Raw genomic sequence first — 20,806 nt, forward strand, 5'->3', positions numbered from 1 at the left:
CTTTCCATCAACTGGAGTTTCTTAATGAACTGCTCTTCTGGGCATAAATGAATCAAGAGTATTTCTTGGCTCCCTTGTGCTAGTTCCTGGTGTGCTGCTCCCAAGAATGCCCTGGCTGCCATTTTCACCTAGGGAGTCGCCAGGGAAAAGACCAGCTGCTCATATTCAGATTTTTGCAGCCATAACTCCCATATCCAGTTCTGGCTCCTTTCCCCTATTTCCTCTACACTCAGAGAGAAGATGTCAAGTATATAGGCCTTGCTCCAGTCTTCTATCAGACACCACCCTTGGCTCATGCCCTAGTTTGCTGCCATCTGCTTGGGGACATAGAGGGCAATAATAAGAGCTCCTACTTATTGAGTGCCTGCTGTGAGCCAAGTATTTACATATCTAATTTCACATTCTCACTTGATCCTGCAAGGACAGTATTAGATCCACTTTTATAGATCTAGAAAGTAAAGCTCAGAAAAGTTCAGAAAGCTCTCCAAGGTTTCTTGGATTTATATTTGAGCTTTTCCTCTTTGCCATCAGTGGAAGACGCTTCTCTTTCCTCGGAAAAATATGTTAGCATTTTCTTTGACTGACTCTCCACTTTCCATAACAGCCCTCCCTGGAGAGCTGCTCTCCCACTCTCATCCCATGCTGGTGTCCTGAATTTCCCACAGTGATTTGGCCCTTACATTGAATTTTCTGGCTTCTTGTCTGTTAGACTCAACTGATATCTTAAAATATCTGATTAGTACTTAATAGTGTTGGCAGGTTAGAATCATATTTTAAAAAGGAAAGTATATTTAAGCACTTAACTTTCTGATTCACTCACTGAAAGTACATATTTTTTTTCCCATGTTATACAGAGAAACTGGACAATGAAATGACCACCTGTTAGCTGCTAATGATGTTCACATGCCTTTAAAAAAAGTAATTCTGGCTTTATCTGTCTACAATCTTGGCGACAAAACTCGTGGGAACATCAAGGGCACAGGAAGCCAAAGGCAGCAAACTGACAATAAAGTTTGTTCTTAGACTGCTAATAAGGAAGGAGACACTGTGACTCTCTAACTCCACATAATTATTTAATCTCAAGAGGGTGACATAAAACTGAATTCATGCTTTAAAAACCTAAGTTTGGGTGCTCAAATCTGGGACTGAGATCAGAGGGGTTTCACAGAGCGTATTTCCTACTTGAAAAAATATTTTAAAAAGCATCAAATATAAAATATGCCAATCACTATTTTAAATGCATAGCTAATTTGATATTGTGTGGGTGGGTCAATCATTATGCCTTTCAAATGAAAATGAATATGTAAATACCGAATGAACTTCATTCAAAGTATTAGATGGATATTAACTGTATCCTACGTTGCAAAAAATATACTAGTCCTAAAAAAGGCTTACAACTATAAATATCCACCAAAATACAGTAACGAAGCATTTTCTAAAATTAGGGCTAGCAGTAAAGATTAAACGACCCTTTTAGTTTAACAGTGAAATCAAAGTCCAAAGGCAACATCTGGTTTTAATTCTTTTGCTAATATGTTTTTGGGTCCCTATTTAAGTTTATTGATTTATATGGATCTCATCTTTAATGTAATATTTCCACCCAAGGCCAAGGTTGATATAAACTAAGTTTACCTTTTATTTGTTCATTTCACTATAGTGTGATGGTTAAAAGCACAGACTCTAATATCGGTTTGCTTGGGTTTGAAACTTGTCTCCATAACTTGTTTTTTGTACAAGTTGCTTTAATTTTCTGTGCCTCAGTTTCCTCATCTATAAAATAGGGTTAATAATGGTACCTATGTCATTGGGTTAGTAGAAGGATTAAGTAAATCAATATAAGACAAGCACTTAGAACAATGCCTGAACAGTAAGTACTCAGTATTTGCTAGCTATCATTACTTTTTAACTGCAAAGAAAAAGGTGAATATGAGGTCATTATACAGTTAAATACATTTTGAAATGAATAGAATGAATTATATGTCTCTTTCCTTGTCTTTAGACAGGATCGAATTTAAGCCCAAAATAGACAAATAACTGTCTCTCCCAGTTAAAAATAAATTCTAAAGAGAAGCGGCTGGTATTCTACCTGTAGGAATTTTTTTCCCCAGTATGGTCTGGAAACATTTCAAGTGACTATTGCTGAATACAAAATCCATTTACCTCAATGTTTCTCACACACACAGTTTTATAAACCTTTATTTTCTCCTGAGCTTTAGGCTTCAGAAATGTGCCAAGGTCTCCTCCAAACCAGCAATTATATCTGAGATTCCAGAGCTACTGCTCATTGCCTCATGCATCCTTTTATATCCACTACAAATGTTTATGTAGTTAACATTAATTATGTACTCACAGTTGAATTCTAATTCTAAAATCTTATGTCTGATCCCATATGAAGTCAAGAGGGACAATGACCAGGAATTCAAGAGAAATCTTCAAATGAGATAACTTCAAACTGTACCATCATATGGAAAACTTTTAAAAATGGCATTGTTTATCTTCCACAAATAATTTGGAAAGCACCATACAGTCCAAGACACTAACATTGATAATTTTAAGCTCTAAGTTAACACAACTGCTACCTAAATAATGTACCTAACAGTTGTTGAAACTATGGTATGGTTCTTTGAATAATGACAGTTTTGAAAGGGTGCTCTTACTCAAAGCTGTCATGCTGTTTCTAGATTTGGGTTCCTAATAATTTAGATTTGGAAGATATAGTATCACATATAAATAGTTTCCCTCTTTCTTGTCATGTGGGTGAATGTACATGTACATTTATGTATAAATATGTATAATACTCTCTAATGCACACAAATATGTGTATCTACACATATGGTCATCTAGCATATTTACTCATATACATATGTAGATAAGGAGATATTCCATAATCAGCCTTTCTCTACTTACTGAGTTCTCCTTAAGTTCAAAAAGCTAGGATATAACTACACTGATCTTCGGTCAGAGGGAAATTGCAGAAAAAATGGTGATTCAGAAGATTCAGTGTAGGTAGACAGATGATGCAAGAAAGGTATTATAATTTACAAGACTTTGGGAAATTGTTTTTCTCTAATTCCAGAGATATCTACTTGTTCTTTTAGGAAGCTGAGACTCATGTCAACTCTGTGAGATATGCACGACACTTTTTCATAACTTCCTTTATTGAGGAATAATCAGAGTGAAGAAGGTTAAGAGATATGCTCAAGGTCACTATATAAGTGGACAGGCTGGTCCTTTTCATTTCAAATTCATTTCTTTCAGAATATTAGAAATAGATGTGACCTTGGAGGACATCTAATCCACATTCCACATTTCTAAATCTTTCTGGTGGTCTAAAAGTGTAGAAAGTTGCATAGTCTGTTGGTTTATGTTGAGCCAACTATGCTGGTCACTCATATATCTTTTAACGTATGGAAATCAAATAGTCAGCTTACCAAGGTTTGGAGACACTTGACATTTCCCACTCTCAAAATCAATCACCAATCTGAACGCCATGGTTATTACTCAGAGATTCAGAGGTTTGCTGTAAGCAGAGACCATGACCTTGGAACAATTATTTTTTCAAAAGGCATTACCAACAATGACGCATGCAAAGCGCCCAGACTGCCCTCCAGTGCATGAATCCCTGGCCAGAAAATGGCTACGAATCTTCCATGAGTAGTATGAGTTTGGCTCAAATCTCATTTCAATGCATTTATATTTCATAAGCACTGCATTTAAACAGAGTTAAAATGAGCAAGTCAAAAGAAAATACTTACTTAAAGATTTCCTGTTCTCTGGTTTCTGTTCTTTTATATCACTATCATAGTGACTTAGTAGTTCAGTACTGGAGGATCTCTGAATTTTAAATAATTCCAGGTTTCTTGAAGGACTACTTGGATCCTTTGGCTGGAAATGACAATTAGATGGGATAATTTTACAAGGAAGAAAAAATGCACTGAATAGTTCTGTGATCTATTTTGCTGTTAAAGAGAAGTTTGAAATAAGATAATTATTTTGGAATAGGGCCCCTAAGCTAAGCTCAATTTTCAAATTTAATAATGATATATATATATATATACACACACACACACACACACACACATATACATATATATATATATAAAAAACTTACTAAATGCTGTGCATACCCCAAGCACTCCGTGCATTAACTCAATCATCACAGTAATCCTATGAGGTAGGTATTATTATTATTATCCTTATTTTCCAGACAAGGAGACTGAAGCCAAAAGAGATAAGTAATTTGCCTAAGGCCACACAGCTAGTAAATGATAGAACCTGGATTCAAACTTTCAAATGCAGGAAGTTTGACTCCAGAGTCCACTCTTAATGAGAACAGCAATCTGTGTGTGTGTGTGTGTGCGTGAGTACTCATGTGTGCCTGGATAAGGGAACTATATTGATGATGGGGAAAAGTCAATTTGTTATTTTATTTTTTAAAGTTTTGATCCGAAAGTTATATAATGGAAGTGTGTGATTAAATCACAGTAAAATTACACAAAAATGTTGTAGTTTTTGTATACATTATTAAAAACGCTCAAGAATATTTTCTTCTCAAGATTTTGCAAATATTAGTGTCCTAAAATAAGATGTTTGGTCGAGAAACAGTATAAAATGAGTAGTTTTAAATAATTTGACTCTTTTAAGAACATACTCTAAATGTGTGAATTTAGGGTAATTTCATGAAGTTCTAGATACATAATTTTCATGAGAAGAACAATCTAGCTTAGCTGGAAGAACAATGAAAATCAATACAAAGGGTTATTGTTTACTGGTATTATAACAGTGAGTATGGGCTTAAATACATTGATATTTATTTTCAAGAATATGCATTATAGATTGCATAAACTGAAAATGTGAAAATTCAGTAGTTATTAAGTTCTTGTGTGCTTTTCACAGACTTCAGTGAATGAACGTCTGTGTTATTTCAGGAAAAAAATGAATGCACTGTGTTTTTGAAAGAGAGAAATCAAATGACATTTAGTTCCACAAATCCTCTCTACTGAAAATGGTTTTCCTGGACTATTTAAACTTAAAATAACTTACTAACTCTCAATTCATAGGATCTACTTAAATGCATGTGTGCTTATGCCTAAGCAATAGATTTAAATGACTACATTCTAATTAATAAAGGTAACAGCCAAAACAAATACATACCAATCTGTCAATTGCATTTTTGATAGCGTTGAACCAATCCAATATGATGAAGTCAATATCTGACTGCAGAAGGAACTCAGTTCCTGATACTGTTGTGATCTAAAAAAAAAAAAGTTGAGAGGTAAGCAAACCATATAAAATAAAATAGATCTCTTACATTAAAAAATATATACTTTTTTAAAAAACACACTTTAATACACTCAGATATTTTCTTGTATTCCAGTAATTGTCTTTCTGGAAACTGGGAGACTAGGATCATTTTGAACTGCTCTCTATAAACGATTTTTTCATGTCATAACAAATATATTATTGTTTTAATAATAGAACAATTAACTCAGAGTACGCCTAAAGCTGAATTACTCCAACTCATGGAGAAAGGAAGCCAGGAAGTTCAGAATAATGCAGACAGTATCCACTTAAGTCAGAACCTCAGAAAAATGCACTCGGGTGTGTCAGAATTCATTCTGCACTTTTGGCTCTTTCCTGTTTGTCTCTTTCAAATCAAATAGTATCTCTATATTTGATTTCATTTTATGGAGGGCACTAAAACAGATTATTTACCAAAGAGACTAATGCAGACTTTTCTGAAAGGTCATTCTAACGAATAACATTTGGCTACTTCTACTTTCCTATCATAAAGACCTATAGGAAAGCAATAAAGGACCAATTTCCCCACAAAGGGAGTACATTAGAATAAAAGTTCATTTACATATTTGAACCTCTCATGGAGAGTACTTATCAAATGAACATTCCTGTTCCAGACTCTTAGGGCTGTTAAGTAGTTGGCAATATTTAGCATGCAACTATACGTTTTTCATTGCAGGGAATCTTTTTCTCCCTGGAATTGTGAGAGAAGAATGTGGCCCTATAGAAAACAGAGCAATGCTCTTGATTTCACACATAAAGGACTACTTAGACAAGAATTTGATTAGAGTGGGTGTGGACACGCTCTTCGTATTAAGCTATCAATCTGAACTGTGAAGATTTTCCCTTTGTATTGTTGACTTTTTGTTTCAACAGGAAGATGAACATTTCCCAACTACTGTCACACATCAAGCAAAGCTTCAGAGGTTTAGAGGACTGACATTTCAAAATACTCAGTCAGGAGCTAGTCACCTCTTCTCAGCCTTACTTCCTCTAAATAGGAGGTAAATGTTGAAACGTGGCACAAGTTCAGAAAATCACAAATCATGCTACAAAATGTCTCTGTAATTCTATCATTAAAGTGACAATTATTACCCCAAATAGCTCACTCTGAAGGTTTCAGTGATTCTTATGGCAACATTTAATGACAATAATCCTGGAGTTTTAAAGCAATCTTTGATTACACACATACATATATATTCATTTGCATTGATTTTTAGAAAAAACTATTTAGAGATGCAACATTACTCAGTGCTGCAATGCAACCATTCTTGAGTGAGTTGGATTCCAACTTTTTACAATTGTAAGAAAAGGAACTATTCAAAGTACATTCAAATTATGAGAAGTGAAAGATTAGAAAATAAGAGGAATTTAATTATCCACACTAGCGTTTGACAGATTACCAGGGCCCATCACTCTTTTTTTTTTTTTTTTTTTTCGGTACGTGGGCCTCTCACTGTTGTGGCCTCTCCCATTGCGGAGCACAGGCTCCAGATGCGCAGGCTCAGTGGCCATGGCTCACGGGTCCAGCCGCTCCGTGGCATGTGGGATCTTCCCGGACCGGGGCACGAACCCGTGTCCCCTGCATCGGCAGGCGGACTCTCAACCACTGTGCCACCAGGGAAGCCCTATCACTCTTTTTTTCTAAGTAAAATTGCGTGCAAGAGTCGGGATGGCTCAAAATAGCCTCCAAATAGTCCTCTGTTTTATGTATCTAGTAAAAGACAGTTAAGCTGATGTTTGCTTAATTATCTGAACACACTTACAATGGTCTTTACTTACATAAAGTTCCAAATATTTACTTTATAAAGTGCTGCCACAGAAATAGTCCTCTAAAAATATAAGGTCACTTCTAACTAACGCAAGAAAACTATGTCCTTGACCTCTACCTTCATCCTAATCTGAAGGTAAATATTTTGATTAAGAATGTATTATATAATGTTACGATTTGTTAACATACACAAAGAAAAATCAATTAGCCCAAATGCAGTGTACAACCTATTTCTCTGTCATTATAAATAAACCATTATTAAAATTATAAAAAGGAACATTTTCAAAGTACCAGAAACAAACATATTCTGAGGGTTTAGGAAAGAGCCAGTATGGTTCAGTTTTCAGTCTAGTAAATTCAAACAGTGATAAAATGTAAGTACTTCAGCAGTGCATTTGCAGTTTTGGTGCCTGCTACGCAATGCAAAGGGGATCTTTACTCCTAACACAACCAAGAGCAAAATGTACTTTAAAAGTTTCTTTGTCCAAATATATTACTGCATTAATTGTACATAACCAGTGATTTATGAATTCATTTTGAGAAGCTGGATCAGAGAACTATGTGAATGCAATTCACTCAAAACATACTATCAGAAAGATACAGTTTACATCCTTTCCTTGGTCTTCCCACTAATCTTTCAAGTTACTAGGCAGTCTGGAGAAGTCTGCTACTGCTCTCTACAGTTTAAATGCATCCACTTCTTAATTACAGTCAGTAATTGACTGTTCTGCTCCATTCCAATCACTCACAGGAAAGCAGTTTCAAAGTCTTTGGCTGGTAAAACACATTTAATTCAGGTTTCTCAATCCACTTTTTTAACATTACCTCTTTAGGTTTTCTGATAAATGGTTTGCTGAATCATACTTGCACTTTGAACAATCAAATTTTCAACACTCTTAAAAAAAAAGATATCAGTAAATGTTAGCTTTGACTAAATGTTTGATTATCTCCTGATGACACTATAGAGTGATATAGAACTGATAACAGACATAGAAGATTTGATATTAAGCCAGGCTAATGTATTCTTTCTGTATCGTGCTTTGTCTAACTGACAGATGCTGGAATACGGTAGATGAAGGAAGAACTTACAGAAAAGATGGGTTTAGGCAAGAGCTGTTGGTCTACACTTTGCTTCAAAGCCTACTTTAGACAAATGCCTCTTGAAATCCCTTATCTCCACGAAGTTGTATTTTGAAGGGATATATCCTGGCACCAAAGCCGTCTCAATGAAATTTTCTGGTGTTGTCAAGAATAGATATATTTAAATACCTGTCAGGAAATTTGCCTGAAACTTTTTCTCGCTAAATAATGACCACCTGAATTCTTGCTGGTAATAAGTGTATGCCTAAGAAATTATATAAGCATATCCACTGGGCAACACGCAGAACAGACACATTCCTCAAGACTCTGGTGTTAATTCTGCAATAGTTTCCCTGGGCAAGGGACATAACTTAGTCTGTGTCCTTGTTAGGGCTCCTCTGAAGATGAAAGCAGGTACATCCCAACTCCAAACTTCACTGATTAGAGACAAGGAGAGAAGAAATTTGTTTTCTAACCTTTAATTAACAAATGGAGTATAGTTATGCTAATTTAAAGCTGCTTAAAGGACTTTTAATGAGTAGGGTTTATGTTTAAGTATTGCCCTTTTCAATATTGTCAATTAAGTACTGCTCTTGTCAAAATGCATTCTGGCGGTTAGTCTTTCCCCTGTTGGATGTTCACTTAAATGAGAAATTAATATGTAGGATGGTATTTATATTATTAACATTTTCCATACTTTGGTTTACCAGAATAGAAACAAAAAATTTTCAGAACATCACTTTTTTTTTTCCTGATTGTAAGACATTAAATTTACTGTGGAGAATTTAGAAAAACTAAAGATAATGAAAAAACAAATTAAAACTATTCATAGCTCCATAGAGGAAACATTATAGACATATTACTTTAGTTATTTTTCAGTCTTTTATAAATAATGACCAAATGTATGTGATAATGATCAATGAACAACTTTACGTTATAGATGTCTCATCAGTAAAACATATTTGATGGTTAAATATTGTCGGCTACTTCCATTCCAGTTGACCTCAAATGAATGTTGGGAGACTATCAAAGGTGCTAGAGTTAACAAGTGACATGTGTTCCCCTCTTTGATAGTAACAACTTACCTACTGCAGAATAAACCCCACACATAATTTTAGTTCAGGAGAATGAGAAGATGTATTTCTCACCGAACATCTCCCTAATCATCAATAAGGACTGATTAAACATCTATTAAGTGCAAGGCGCATTGTTAGAAGCTAAGAATACACAACTCTCACCCTCAAGAGCTCACAATCTGTTTGGATAAACAGGACATATGAGTATAAGGATAAATAACAATAGAAAATGGCTTATACTAAGTCCCAATGTGAGTGGCACAGACAATGCTCATGCCAAGATTTCAGAGGAGGGAGTAATTACTGCAGACACATTTGTATCATGGAATTATATATAAACTATTGGTCATGATATGTTATTCTTTAAAGGTTGACTTTATCAGAACTTTAGTATATTAAGGATATGAATACTACCACTTGGTATGCAAAGTGATAACAGCTTTAATGATCTCAAAGCACATATTAAACATTCTTCAAATGCAGCTTTCTTCCACTATCATAAAGTAATTTTGCAAATGAAGCAAATGAAGCAAATGAGGAAAATGAGAATGCCATTCTATCAAATTGGCATCACTTTAAATGACAGAATTAAGAGATTACAAAGATCTTGATTTCTAGTTCACTAGTTCTTAGCAAACAGTTGTATACCAGTCAAGGACTCTGCATATGGGAAAAGGACCATGATGATTTGGTTTCAGTTGTGAAATTTGGAATATAGATCTTAGACAAAAGTTGCTTGTTTCTTTACTGTTATGCTAAAGATAGCACAATTTTCAAAGATCAACCAATATTGTTTCTCAGATGTTTTCTTTCTTTCTTTTTTTTTCCCTCAAAAACAGCTACTATCCTGCTACGAAAAAAAAAAATATATCTAAAACAGAATTGGAGCACCCAAAAAACTCTTTGAGATTCTAGAAAGAACTAAAACAATCCTATGTTTGAACTAAGTATCTTTCACATTTTGCTTAGGATCAAACTTTGATGATGAGCCTAAGGAGGGTTTATTCCATCTTAATAAAGTTGAAACTGTATATAGGAAATGTGTAATAAAATATGCCAGATATCCAAAGAGCCTTGAAAAATGTTAAATCGTGTGTCTACAGTGATTCTACAAGTAAGCAGATTACCCATTTAAGAGGAATGGAATTTAATTGCTACTATATTTGGAGACACTTTGGACTTCTTGATGAAACCATTATGTTTAAATTAAATTAAGTAGATATAAAAAGTTATGTCAAAGTATAGCAAATTCATTTGAAGTGAAAATAATTTTTTTATTAATTTTGGTTGTATCTTTATTTAATTCTAATAGCATAAGAAATATATATCTTGGCCACATCATAGTGAGATGTCAAGACCTAAAATTGAAGCAATAATGCTTTGAAAAAACCCCTCAGATTAACATTTTTTTTTCATCTTGCATCACACTCCACATTTGATATGGACGTTGTCATGGTTATACTAATAGTTAAATTACTTGGTCTCAAAGGTGTTTATGACCACCAAAGAAATTACATTATCAAGCTGCATGTCTGTCTCAAATTACAATCTGGTTTGAGTAACTCCTAACATTTTTCTTAACATGTCGAGCAAAGTTAACATAAAACTGAGGGTAAAATATCAGTTAGAAGTAAAAGGTCTTCAATTTGTCTTTCCAAAAATGTTACTTGTTAAAACATTTTGTGAGAAAGTATCTGCCTTGTGTTCCCAATGTTGCTAGATGTTAAGTAAATATATGCTGATTAGAAAAAAAAAGTTGCTTTGGCAACTCTCTTATTAAAATGCATTTGTAACCCCCATCTGTCATGAAAGTTTTGAAAAGTTTGTTTACTTTGGATAGCAGCCTTATCCTAGCAAACAATGATAGCAGTCTTCAGAAGTCGGGTGAGGAACAAGCCACTAGGGATCCATTTTCGTTTTAATTGGCACACACAAACACTTTTCTGGTCTGTCAAGAAGATCAAGCTAATATGCATGGAGGGTGTTATATTCTCAGCTTTGGGGACCAGTAAAGCTCCCTTTATTTAAGTAATTTAAATGATAGACTGCAAAAACTTTGCAAGTCAGAAAAATGTTTTATACTTTCTTAGGGAATATTTGTTTTAAGCAACGGAAAATGTTCTACATATCTAAAGATGTTGAACCTTATGTTATAATTACCCTGTTTCTTCTGACTCTGAGAAATGTTCTAAAATCCACACGCTACTAAATGAGCCTGGCCACCAAAGGATCCTGTGTATCCACAACTCCCTTTGTGTTAACAAACGTGAGTTCATTAGTTTCGAGAGGTTTATTGGATATGTTTTCAATGTGTTTGGGGTTGATTGATTTGCATGTACATTTACTGGAACCCTCAGTGGTGTCATCATATCAAAATAACCTGCTCATGTAAGCAATTTCTTATTTAATGGAAAGTAAACAAATGTTGGGCAATATACACGACAGATTTTAAGTGTGTTCTGAAATCCAAGGTTTAAGGTCAAACTTTCAAGAAACAGTGTTTTTTAACTGAAATTGAGCTGTACCTTTGACACTCAAATAATTTGGTCCCTGCATTCCTACAACACAGATTTGTTCTGCGTAATAAAACTGGTCCCGTAGTGAACATTCACACCCTGAATCACTTGCCCACTCTACCTTTCTGTTTATGAATGAAATACCCAAACCCAAACAAAGAAAAAAGAAAAACAAAACTCGTGTTCATTCTTTTACCTGTAGTAAAATACTTTAACTACTGAGAAACAGTCTTCTCAATATTCATCAAAGAATACTATCCAAGTAATTAGTAGATAGTTTAGCAGTTTCTACACGTTTGCAGTCAGCTACACCAAAACTTTTGCCTGTGGTGCTCATATGAAAAACAACTGAAAAAGTGACTAATCGAAGCAGTTGGTGTATAAAGATATCAGCTTAGAGTTTTATTGCTGTTAATGTTAATTTTTAAACTTGGGGGGAGCAACTGCCTCTAGGTAAACTCATCATCCCAGGGCTCGTGTTCGCTGGTACCCACCACTCAATCCCTGCCAACCACAGATCGGCTTCTAGCTTGAGCTATGTTCACTGTGCAAAATTACTCATTTAGTCACATGACATTTGGGAATCTACTGTTCCCACTATTTTCAAATTGGAATGGTTGTCACTATTTCTGTGTTTACTTAAGAAATGCCCAATTTAAAGTTTCTTACCAAATATAAAAGTATAACAAACACAAAATTTCCCTTTTCCCAAGGTACACCAAATTGCTATCGTTCAATTTTTTTGATTCATGGATAAACATTATATGTGTTTATAATTTTAATGAAAAGTCATGTATACTGTTATGGAATTTTAATGTATTTAACTATGTATACTACCATCATCTTCCACATGGATTTAATGACAATATCTTTTTGTCTCCCCACCATCTCATCTATGTTTTCCCTTCCAATCCATGCTCCATATTGTAGCCATAGTGATCTTTCTGAAATTTGGATCTGATCATCCCATTCCTCTGCTTGATATCATTCTGAGATTCCCCACAGCTGTACACTGCAGTGCAAATAAAACCTTTAATTCAGGCTGCCAGACCCTGTGTGCTCTGCCATCTACCTGCTCTGCAGCCCCCCTGTTCCACATTTTCCTCTGCACCTCTACAATCCAGCCATATTGATTTTTTTCTTTTTTTTTTTGTCCAGCTGTCCCATACTAATTCTTATTTCTTCCCTCAGAGTAGGTTGTTTCCCTTGTGCAGAACCTTGTGCCTTCCTCTATGATATTATTCAAATCAATTTAGATGTCAGCTTTTCAGGAAAGCGTTCTCTGAAATAGATGTTCCTCCTAAGTGCTTCTGTGATATCCTGCTTCTATTTCATCATAGGACATACTGCTCTCCATTGCAGTTCCCTATTGATTTCTCTATTCCCCCCACTACACTATAATTACTCTGAAGCCAAGGGCAATTGTCTATCCAGTATATGGCTGCACAACCCACACCTAAGGGGCACTAAGTAAGTAATATATAGGTGAGCTATATCTATCTTATACGTTTCACTGAATGCATTACATCCTATTGTTTGATATGCCATAGCATACAGTATTTAACTCATCCTCCATTGTAATAGAATTTTGAAAGTTAAAATACCATTGTGTACTGTCAGGCAACGTAAGTAGTTTATTTGGATATCTACTAATAACACTTGTTTTTTTTGGCGGTACGCGGGCCTCTCACTGCTGTGGCCCCTCCGGTCACGGAGCACGGGCTCCGGACGCACAGGCTCAGCGGCCATGGCTCACGGGCCCAGCCGCTCCGCGGCACGTGGGATCTTCCCGGACCGGGGCACGAACCCGTGTCCCCTGCATCGGCAGGCGGACTCTCAACCACTGCGCCACCAGGGAAGCGCCCTGATAACACTTTTTATCAGAGTAGAGTAGGCAATCCATTTTGAAGACTGGGAACAACAATCTGAAACTATGTTTTCCCATCAGTCAATAAGCCCTAGACGTCAGACAATAGGACTAAACGTGGAGGGACTCAGGAAGCACCAAAAGTGGGTCTGTATTTCAATGCATATTGCTAGAATAGAATGTTCTTGATTATATTCCAAAGCATGTGTTTTGCAGGGGTAATCTATACTAGATCATCCAAGAATCTTGCCCTATGTGTGGATCTTTCTAATTGAGCGTTGACAATACTCAAAACTGGATACAGTTGAAGATTTTCGAGAGTTAATCCTAAGGTTAATGGGTCAAGCCTTTAGAGAACCTCAGTGATGCAAAAGTGCTCATTGCTGGTCCATCAATGTTGCAGCCATTATGTTCAGTAAAGCATTATCAACATTAATAAACAAGCAAACTTTTTATTTAGAAGTATTAGTTAATTTAAGATACAGTGACTTAAGTAGAAATAGGTATTGTTGCCCCTAGTTTATTACTCACACATGTCTTCTGTTAATAAGTGCTGACATTGCACAACAAGGATGAAAGATGTTGAAGTATGTATCTTTATGCTATTGTAACATATTTGGCCATGATTATGAGTATTTATAAAACATTCAAGAATTGTTCCATGTCTACTTACATTAATGAGAACACCTGTTAACGTGAGTGCTGTACAGACTTATTTTGCAGTAGATTCAGGTTTTTGCATACTGTACATCACTTTTTGAAACAATTAGGTGCTTATAGAAAAATATAGCTAAGCAAAAAACAGCACCTTGAATGCCTTCCGGCTCAAGATAATTCAACTCCAGGTTTCAATGAAAAAGAGAAATCTGCTGAATTACAAAACTGCCAGTGAGAAATGAATGTAGGTGTATTTTATATTTTTTACATTCAGAGAACAGAAGATACATATAAAAATCTGTGCTTTAATCTTCAAGTAAAATTACAGCCAACTGAGACAGTTTCCAGACAAGGATGCCAACAAGAGAGAGATGGCAATGCCATCACAATGTTGATTCTCCATCATCTTGGGGACCTCTCTAAAGATGGACTCTTTACCAGTCTGAGAAAGCTGGATGGTTCCCACAGGTCTTTTGACTGAATGAGAAAATTTGCAGACTATTGCTCACTTTGTTTTGTTTATAACGCTTTGCCATAGAGCCCTTTCTATGTGATGCCAGAACTAAAAGAAGGGAAGGAGCTGAGGACTCCCTCTGAGTCAGTCATTTCCGGGCCGCTGCTCCCAGCACAACAAAAGCCTACCAACTTAGAAAACGTACTGTGATTTCCTTGCAGAAGCCAGTGAGACTGCCTTATTCATAACTCAGAGAAAATAGTTGCAACTTTGGTAGGTCCCACTCTGTCTGCCACTTCTCATAGGATGTTAAAACTTCTGCGATTTAAATATTTTCAGTTATCAAAAAGGGAGCACTTGCACAAATCTGTAGATTCACAGCCTCGATTATCATCATTATATTTAAGAGGTGCAATATTTACATCAAAATGACTCAGTTGGTGATATATTCTAAAGATAAATGTGTATTTATGATCTGAAGAAATGTGATTTATAACTACTTTGTCAGACATAAACAGAGCGCCTCTGTGCTGTTCTAGTAAACACCGATTACCCAGGCACAGATGAACTATTCTCACAGAATTAATGCCACTTCAACCTGGGAAATGAGGGAACTGAGAATTACTCTGGGAGAATGTGTAGATCACAAGAACGAAGGGTATCTATTTCCTTCTCTGATGTCACACTACATGGTCTGGGCAGAATGACAAATACTCAGTGAGGATTTGGGGATCAACTAGTGAATTTTTATTGTCTGGAATCGAAACTTCCTAATCCAAGAAGTAAAGTTAATACTATAGCAAAACCTTACTTTTGGTTTCTGAAAATTTTGAAATTGTATTTAACCAAGAGCTTGACAATCTAGATTTTGGCCTTTATAAAACAGCATCATTATTCACTAAGGATAACAGACTAAGTATATGTGTAATTAGGAAGTTCATGAATGAGAAGAAATTTCTCTTTCCCCATGAATTATAGGTTTAAATAAGTTGAAAATGATGAAACTTTCCCTGAAAATGAGCAAAAGTGATAATTCTGCTTTGGGGAGAAAATCACTGTTTATTCAAAAGGGTTCTCTTTAAACAAACATGTAGAAGTATCTGACATTTCTAAAACTATAATTTAGTGGCATAATGTGTATATAATACAATAGTAGATATATCATTTGATGTCACTTTTTAAAAAATAAACCACTCATGACTTTATAATAGACAATGACATCTGTCAACTGAAAAACAGGCCAGTAATGGGGACATCTGACATCTGGAATGACATATTACTTATGCTACATGTGTGCAGAAAAACTTTAACACTCCTTAATTTCCAAAACAGAACTATATTTGTGTTAGAAATAGCACCATTTTAAAATGCTAGATTTTAAAAAAATATAGATTGCATTATCAGTAGAGTGACCATATAATTTATTGCCTAAACTGTGACAATTTTGAAGGCAAAAGAAGCACTACTAGTAATTGCACCAGGACAACAGGTCCATGTACTTTGTGTATATTGGGACATATAGATCACTATTCATCACATACAACACTGGAGAGCCATTCAGCAACCACTGATCATTAGATGCCTAGTGAACACCTATTAGCATTCAATTCTAGGAATGATGAGGTGTTCCAAAAAAAAGTTAACAGTGACCCTTGCTCTTAACAAGCTTAAAATCTAGGGTGACACGGAAAAACAACTAGAAAGCAATAATTAATCATGATCCAAGATGGGACATACGTACTAACTTTTAAGGAACAAACCAAAGTTTCTCTAAGGGTAAACTTGCATTTCAGGGAAGAATGTTGCAGAAGGTCCTTACAAGGACAGATGAGATTTAGTAAAAGAAAAGGAGGGGGAAGAGAATAACACAGGTGACAGGAGCAGAATGTATAATGGCTTAGAGGCAGGATAGAAGTTGGCATCTCTAGAGGACATTAAGAGTCTATTTCTAAGTCCTCTTTGTGGGCTATTCTCCCTTCACTCACCCTTTAAATGGAGGTGTTTTATCAGCATTCTCTCATAAGCCATGATTCTTCTCAATTAGGGACATACTCCTGAATGACATTACCCACTTTGTTATTTGTTTAAATCAGAATTATAAACTAATGAATCCTTAATTACTATCTCTATTTCAGACATCTTTCTTGATATCTATTTTAATTCAAGCCACTGTTATTCCCTGTCTGATCTCCCTACTGCTGATTTGTGTTGCTACAATCCAATCTCTACATCTACTCATTAGCGAATTCCTAATTTGGCTGATATCAGAATTGTCCTTCAAGGTCTTTATAAGAAGTATTGATTCTCATGCTCACAGGGACCTAAGGATCAGATCCTTGGAGTAGGGATTAGGAATCTCTTTGTTTACTGAGTTCCACACATGGTTTGGAAGTTACTCTGTGTTGGCGCCTGCCACTCCAGACTATAGACAGATGATCCATCCAAACCCATGTTGTTCACCTGTCATTTAAGAGTCACTGACTGGATCCATATTGTCCTCAAGATAAAACCCAAATTCTTTAATATGGATTACCAAGCACTTCATGATTTCTCTTTCTGTCTCTAACCTTTCTCTTCAAGTCCTCTATATGTTAACTGCATAACTTTGAGCAAGTTACTTATAGTAGAATCTTTGTGTTTCCATATCCTCACCTATAAGCTGAGGAAAATAATAATACTTACCTCATAGGACCAGTGTGCAGGGTATATGAAATATAATTCAGGAAAATAATTTAGCATAGTATCTGTCACATAGTAAGTCCTTGAAACTATTGTGGTTGTTATTATTTGATTGACTGAGTCATTGATTGTCTCTTGGATTTTTGCAAACTCCTCCTCTTTATTCAGGAAACTACTCAGACATCACCTATTTAGGAAAGGCTCTTCTAACCTATGGAGGTCAAAACGGAAGTGCCCCTTCAGTAGCCTGTATTTACTCCACCATTGAGTTCATCTCACTACTGTAAGTATCTAATTTCTTGTTCCACCCTTGCTACACTTTAAACTCACTGATGACAAAGACCATGTGTCCCAAGCACACAGCTGAGCACCATGGGCCCTCAGAAGGGTTATGGAATGAATGATGGCTCAGTTGAGTTAGGTTACTACTGTAGAGTTGTGATATTCAGATAAGAAAAGGCCTTAAAATTTAGAAAACGTAAGTTTGATTTGATATGTTAGGCAAGAGGAAAACAGCACTAGATTCCTGAGCAGATATATCAGTAGAGCCATACCATAGTGTTAGAGGAGTGGGGGCATCTTAAAGCTGGATCTGTATTGCAACTTCCCTATTAGCATGGCACTGCCTTCTACGTTTGTGACAATGTAGCTCTTCTGAAAGGTGTACAGTGCCTCTTCCATGGTCTCCTGGACTTTCCAAGGCTCTTGTTGGTTTTCAGTCTTTTGTCCCTCCTTTCCAAAGAGCTCAAGTAGTCTGTTTCTCTGCCTGTGATTTTAGACGCTAGGCTTTTGGGATGCTTGGCATTGAATTCAGACCTTGAGCTCACTCCTAGGTGGCTTGACATGATCTCAGACCCTGATAGTTTAGAATGTACCCAGTTCTCAATATCCTGTCTTTGCTGAAACTCAGTTCTGTAGCTTTACCCTTATCTTGTTTCTTGGCTTCTGATTCCGTATTCTGATGGCTTACATTGTGCACCAGATCCTCTCAGGTGGCAGGAGTGCTTTTTGCTAGTATCCCTTTCAGGAACTGGGGCTCTGCTGAGCATCTCCTTGATCCTCACTGCCCACCCCCTTCCTTAACTCCACCTTCCATCTGTCTCATCCACCTAAATTACTAGACGTGTAATCAAACAATAATCCTTACTTGCATTCAAGGCAGATGGTCATATAAGTACCCCAAAATGAGCCATTTCCGGGTATTCATTGATTATTCAACTGGCCTTTTAAATATCCGTTTTATTTCAAGTTGGAACTCACACTCTGACTCTAACAGCTTGGACTGTATTCCGTTATCTTAGTTATTGGTTCTGTAGTATGTCCAGCAGACACACTTCCTTTCAATATTATCATCTCAAACTTTTCCCTAGCACCTGTCTCAACTATAGTTTTTTGCTGGCTTCATCAAGATGGTTCTATTGCCATCAACCAGATTACTCTTAAACCTAAGAAATAGTCCCTATCCCTGAATGATATTATAAGTAAGTATCATCAATACAGTGAGTTCCTCCCTCAATTTTTGTGGCTCACTATGAACTATTGTGAGATTTATCATTTTCTAGGATCCTGAGGAGTGGGACATTAAGAACACTTTCCCATCATTGGAACCACTATCTGTCTGGCTTGTAATTTGCTACTCTTGATGAATGGCTCATGGCATTAGATCTACATCTTACTGAGTTTCATCCACAAAGTTTTCTAAAAATGTTTGAGATTTACATTTATAAGTAGCTTGTGAATTTATCTGAAAGCTGATGAGGGAGGCATTGAGGGGGAGAATTTATTCCAAAGTTAAAAGAAGCCACTGCCCAGGAGGTATAGTGATATATATTTTACATTGGCAACTGGTACCTCTTCCTTCACTCACTCTCTCTCTTTTTCTCTTTCTTAGATGCACACACACAATTCTACCTATCTATCTAGCCATCCATTTTCTGTATATAATATTCAATATATATACTGTGTACATATGTTTGTGTATATGTTTGTGAATATACGCATAGCTTATATAATTGAAACAGAAGTTTCATAAAATAATAGTTACCCTTACTATATGTAATGTAGTCTGATATTTTTATTCTGCCCTATTCTTTCTTTAATTGATTTCATTAAAAAATATAGTCCCAACTCACTAAATTGATTTCGTGATCCACTAAAGGGTCTTGAATGCTATTTGAAAAACACTGGCTTAGGGAGTAATGAAGAATCCAGTCTTCAAGTCCTGCTTCTTGGCTTTCTCTCTGTTTCTTCTGGTTTATAAGATGCTTCAAAATGTTTCCAAATATAATTTAACAGTTGGATATTTAACCCTACAGAAAGACTCCAGAATATTTGTCACATTTTTGACAATTAGGCCTGGTTGATCAATAACCCTGCAGGGGGGATTCTGCTCTGATAAATCATTTCCTGCCTTTTGAAAGTAGAATTAGGATGTGGCTCTTTGGAATTTGGCTTAAACCCTGTCTTTTCTAAATATACCTTAAAGCACTAGTTTCTTCATAAAAGAAGAAACAAAGACTTGACGGTAATGCGCTGTTTGGAATACATTTGCGATACCTCACCATGATCTGAAGAGGGAAAAACCAAAGAAGTTAAAAGCCTGGCAAGCTATCAGAGGCAGATATGGTAGCTATTTGTTTTTAAGGCCCTTGTATCGAAACAATGAGCGCACTCCACGTTCATCCTGCAGCACCATGATACAAGGTCTGGGAGTAGTTATTAGCATGTGTCTGTGTGATGGGAGAGTGAAAGCTAAACATTTTAATAGTGTTATGGACTCTCCTTCTCAAGTTCCCATTAATGCAAATACAGCACATGTGGTTTAAGCCCCAAGAGCCTTGTAGGACACAAATCACAGATGTGGAATAAACATTATCAGATAATATGACTCCATGGTCTTCTCCTTGCCATCAACAGATGCCCTTATGCTCCTATGATGTCAGGCAGATACCTGATATGCTATCTTGAGGAAAATCACAGAAAGTCAGTGCTCTCAAAGGGCCCACGATGGTAAGATTCGAAAGCAAACTCCAAGACTTTTTGGTAAATTTCGGCAGCGCTCGGACTACATCAAGGTTTTCAGAGAACACTTGCCACTATGATAACTAAAGGTAGTGAAACGTACTCATCCTTTATGCACCAAAATTACCAGAGACTTAGGCTCCGAGTGTTCTTGTAATGTAAGCCAGACAATACGACAGCAGAAGGCTGACAAAATGGAGCTGGTATATCTCAGATAGCCAGTAAATCTTCCCCCAGGTATACTGATTGTTCTACGCCATCTCTAACAAGACTGTAACTCCAAGTGATTGCTGCTCTGAGACCACACTTTTCCTTTTTCTGTGTTCCATTCTCTCCCCATGACATTCTTTTCCAAAATTCTCAAGCTCAAAAACTGAGCAAACTTTC

At 36.1% G+C, this 20,806-nt stretch overlaps 1 protein-coding gene across 1 annotated transcript in view; it reads right to left on the reverse strand.

Moving 5' to 3' along the window:
* The window catches only part of ARHGAP15 (Rho GTPase activating protein 15), a 621,527-nt gene that overhangs the window by 299,597 nt on the left and 301,124 nt on the right, over positions 1 to 20,806 (reverse strand). Inside the window, exons 7-8 of the mRNA XM_060151513.1 lie at positions 5,155 to 5,253; positions 3,756 to 3,885 (exon numbers count right to left, since the gene is read on the reverse strand). Of these exons, the coding sequence (XP_060007496.1) occupies positions 3,756 to 3,885; positions 5,155 to 5,253 (229 nt within the window). The remainder of the gene's footprint in view (positions 1 to 3,755; positions 3,886 to 5,154; positions 5,254 to 20,806) is intronic.

The sequence above is a fragment of the Lagenorhynchus albirostris genome, chromosome 6 (assembly GCF_949774975.1).
Source record: "Lagenorhynchus albirostris chromosome 6, mLagAlb1.1, whole genome shotgun sequence".
Classification (NCBI taxonomy): Eukaryota; Metazoa; Chordata; class Mammalia; order Artiodactyla; family Delphinidae; genus Lagenorhynchus; species Lagenorhynchus albirostris.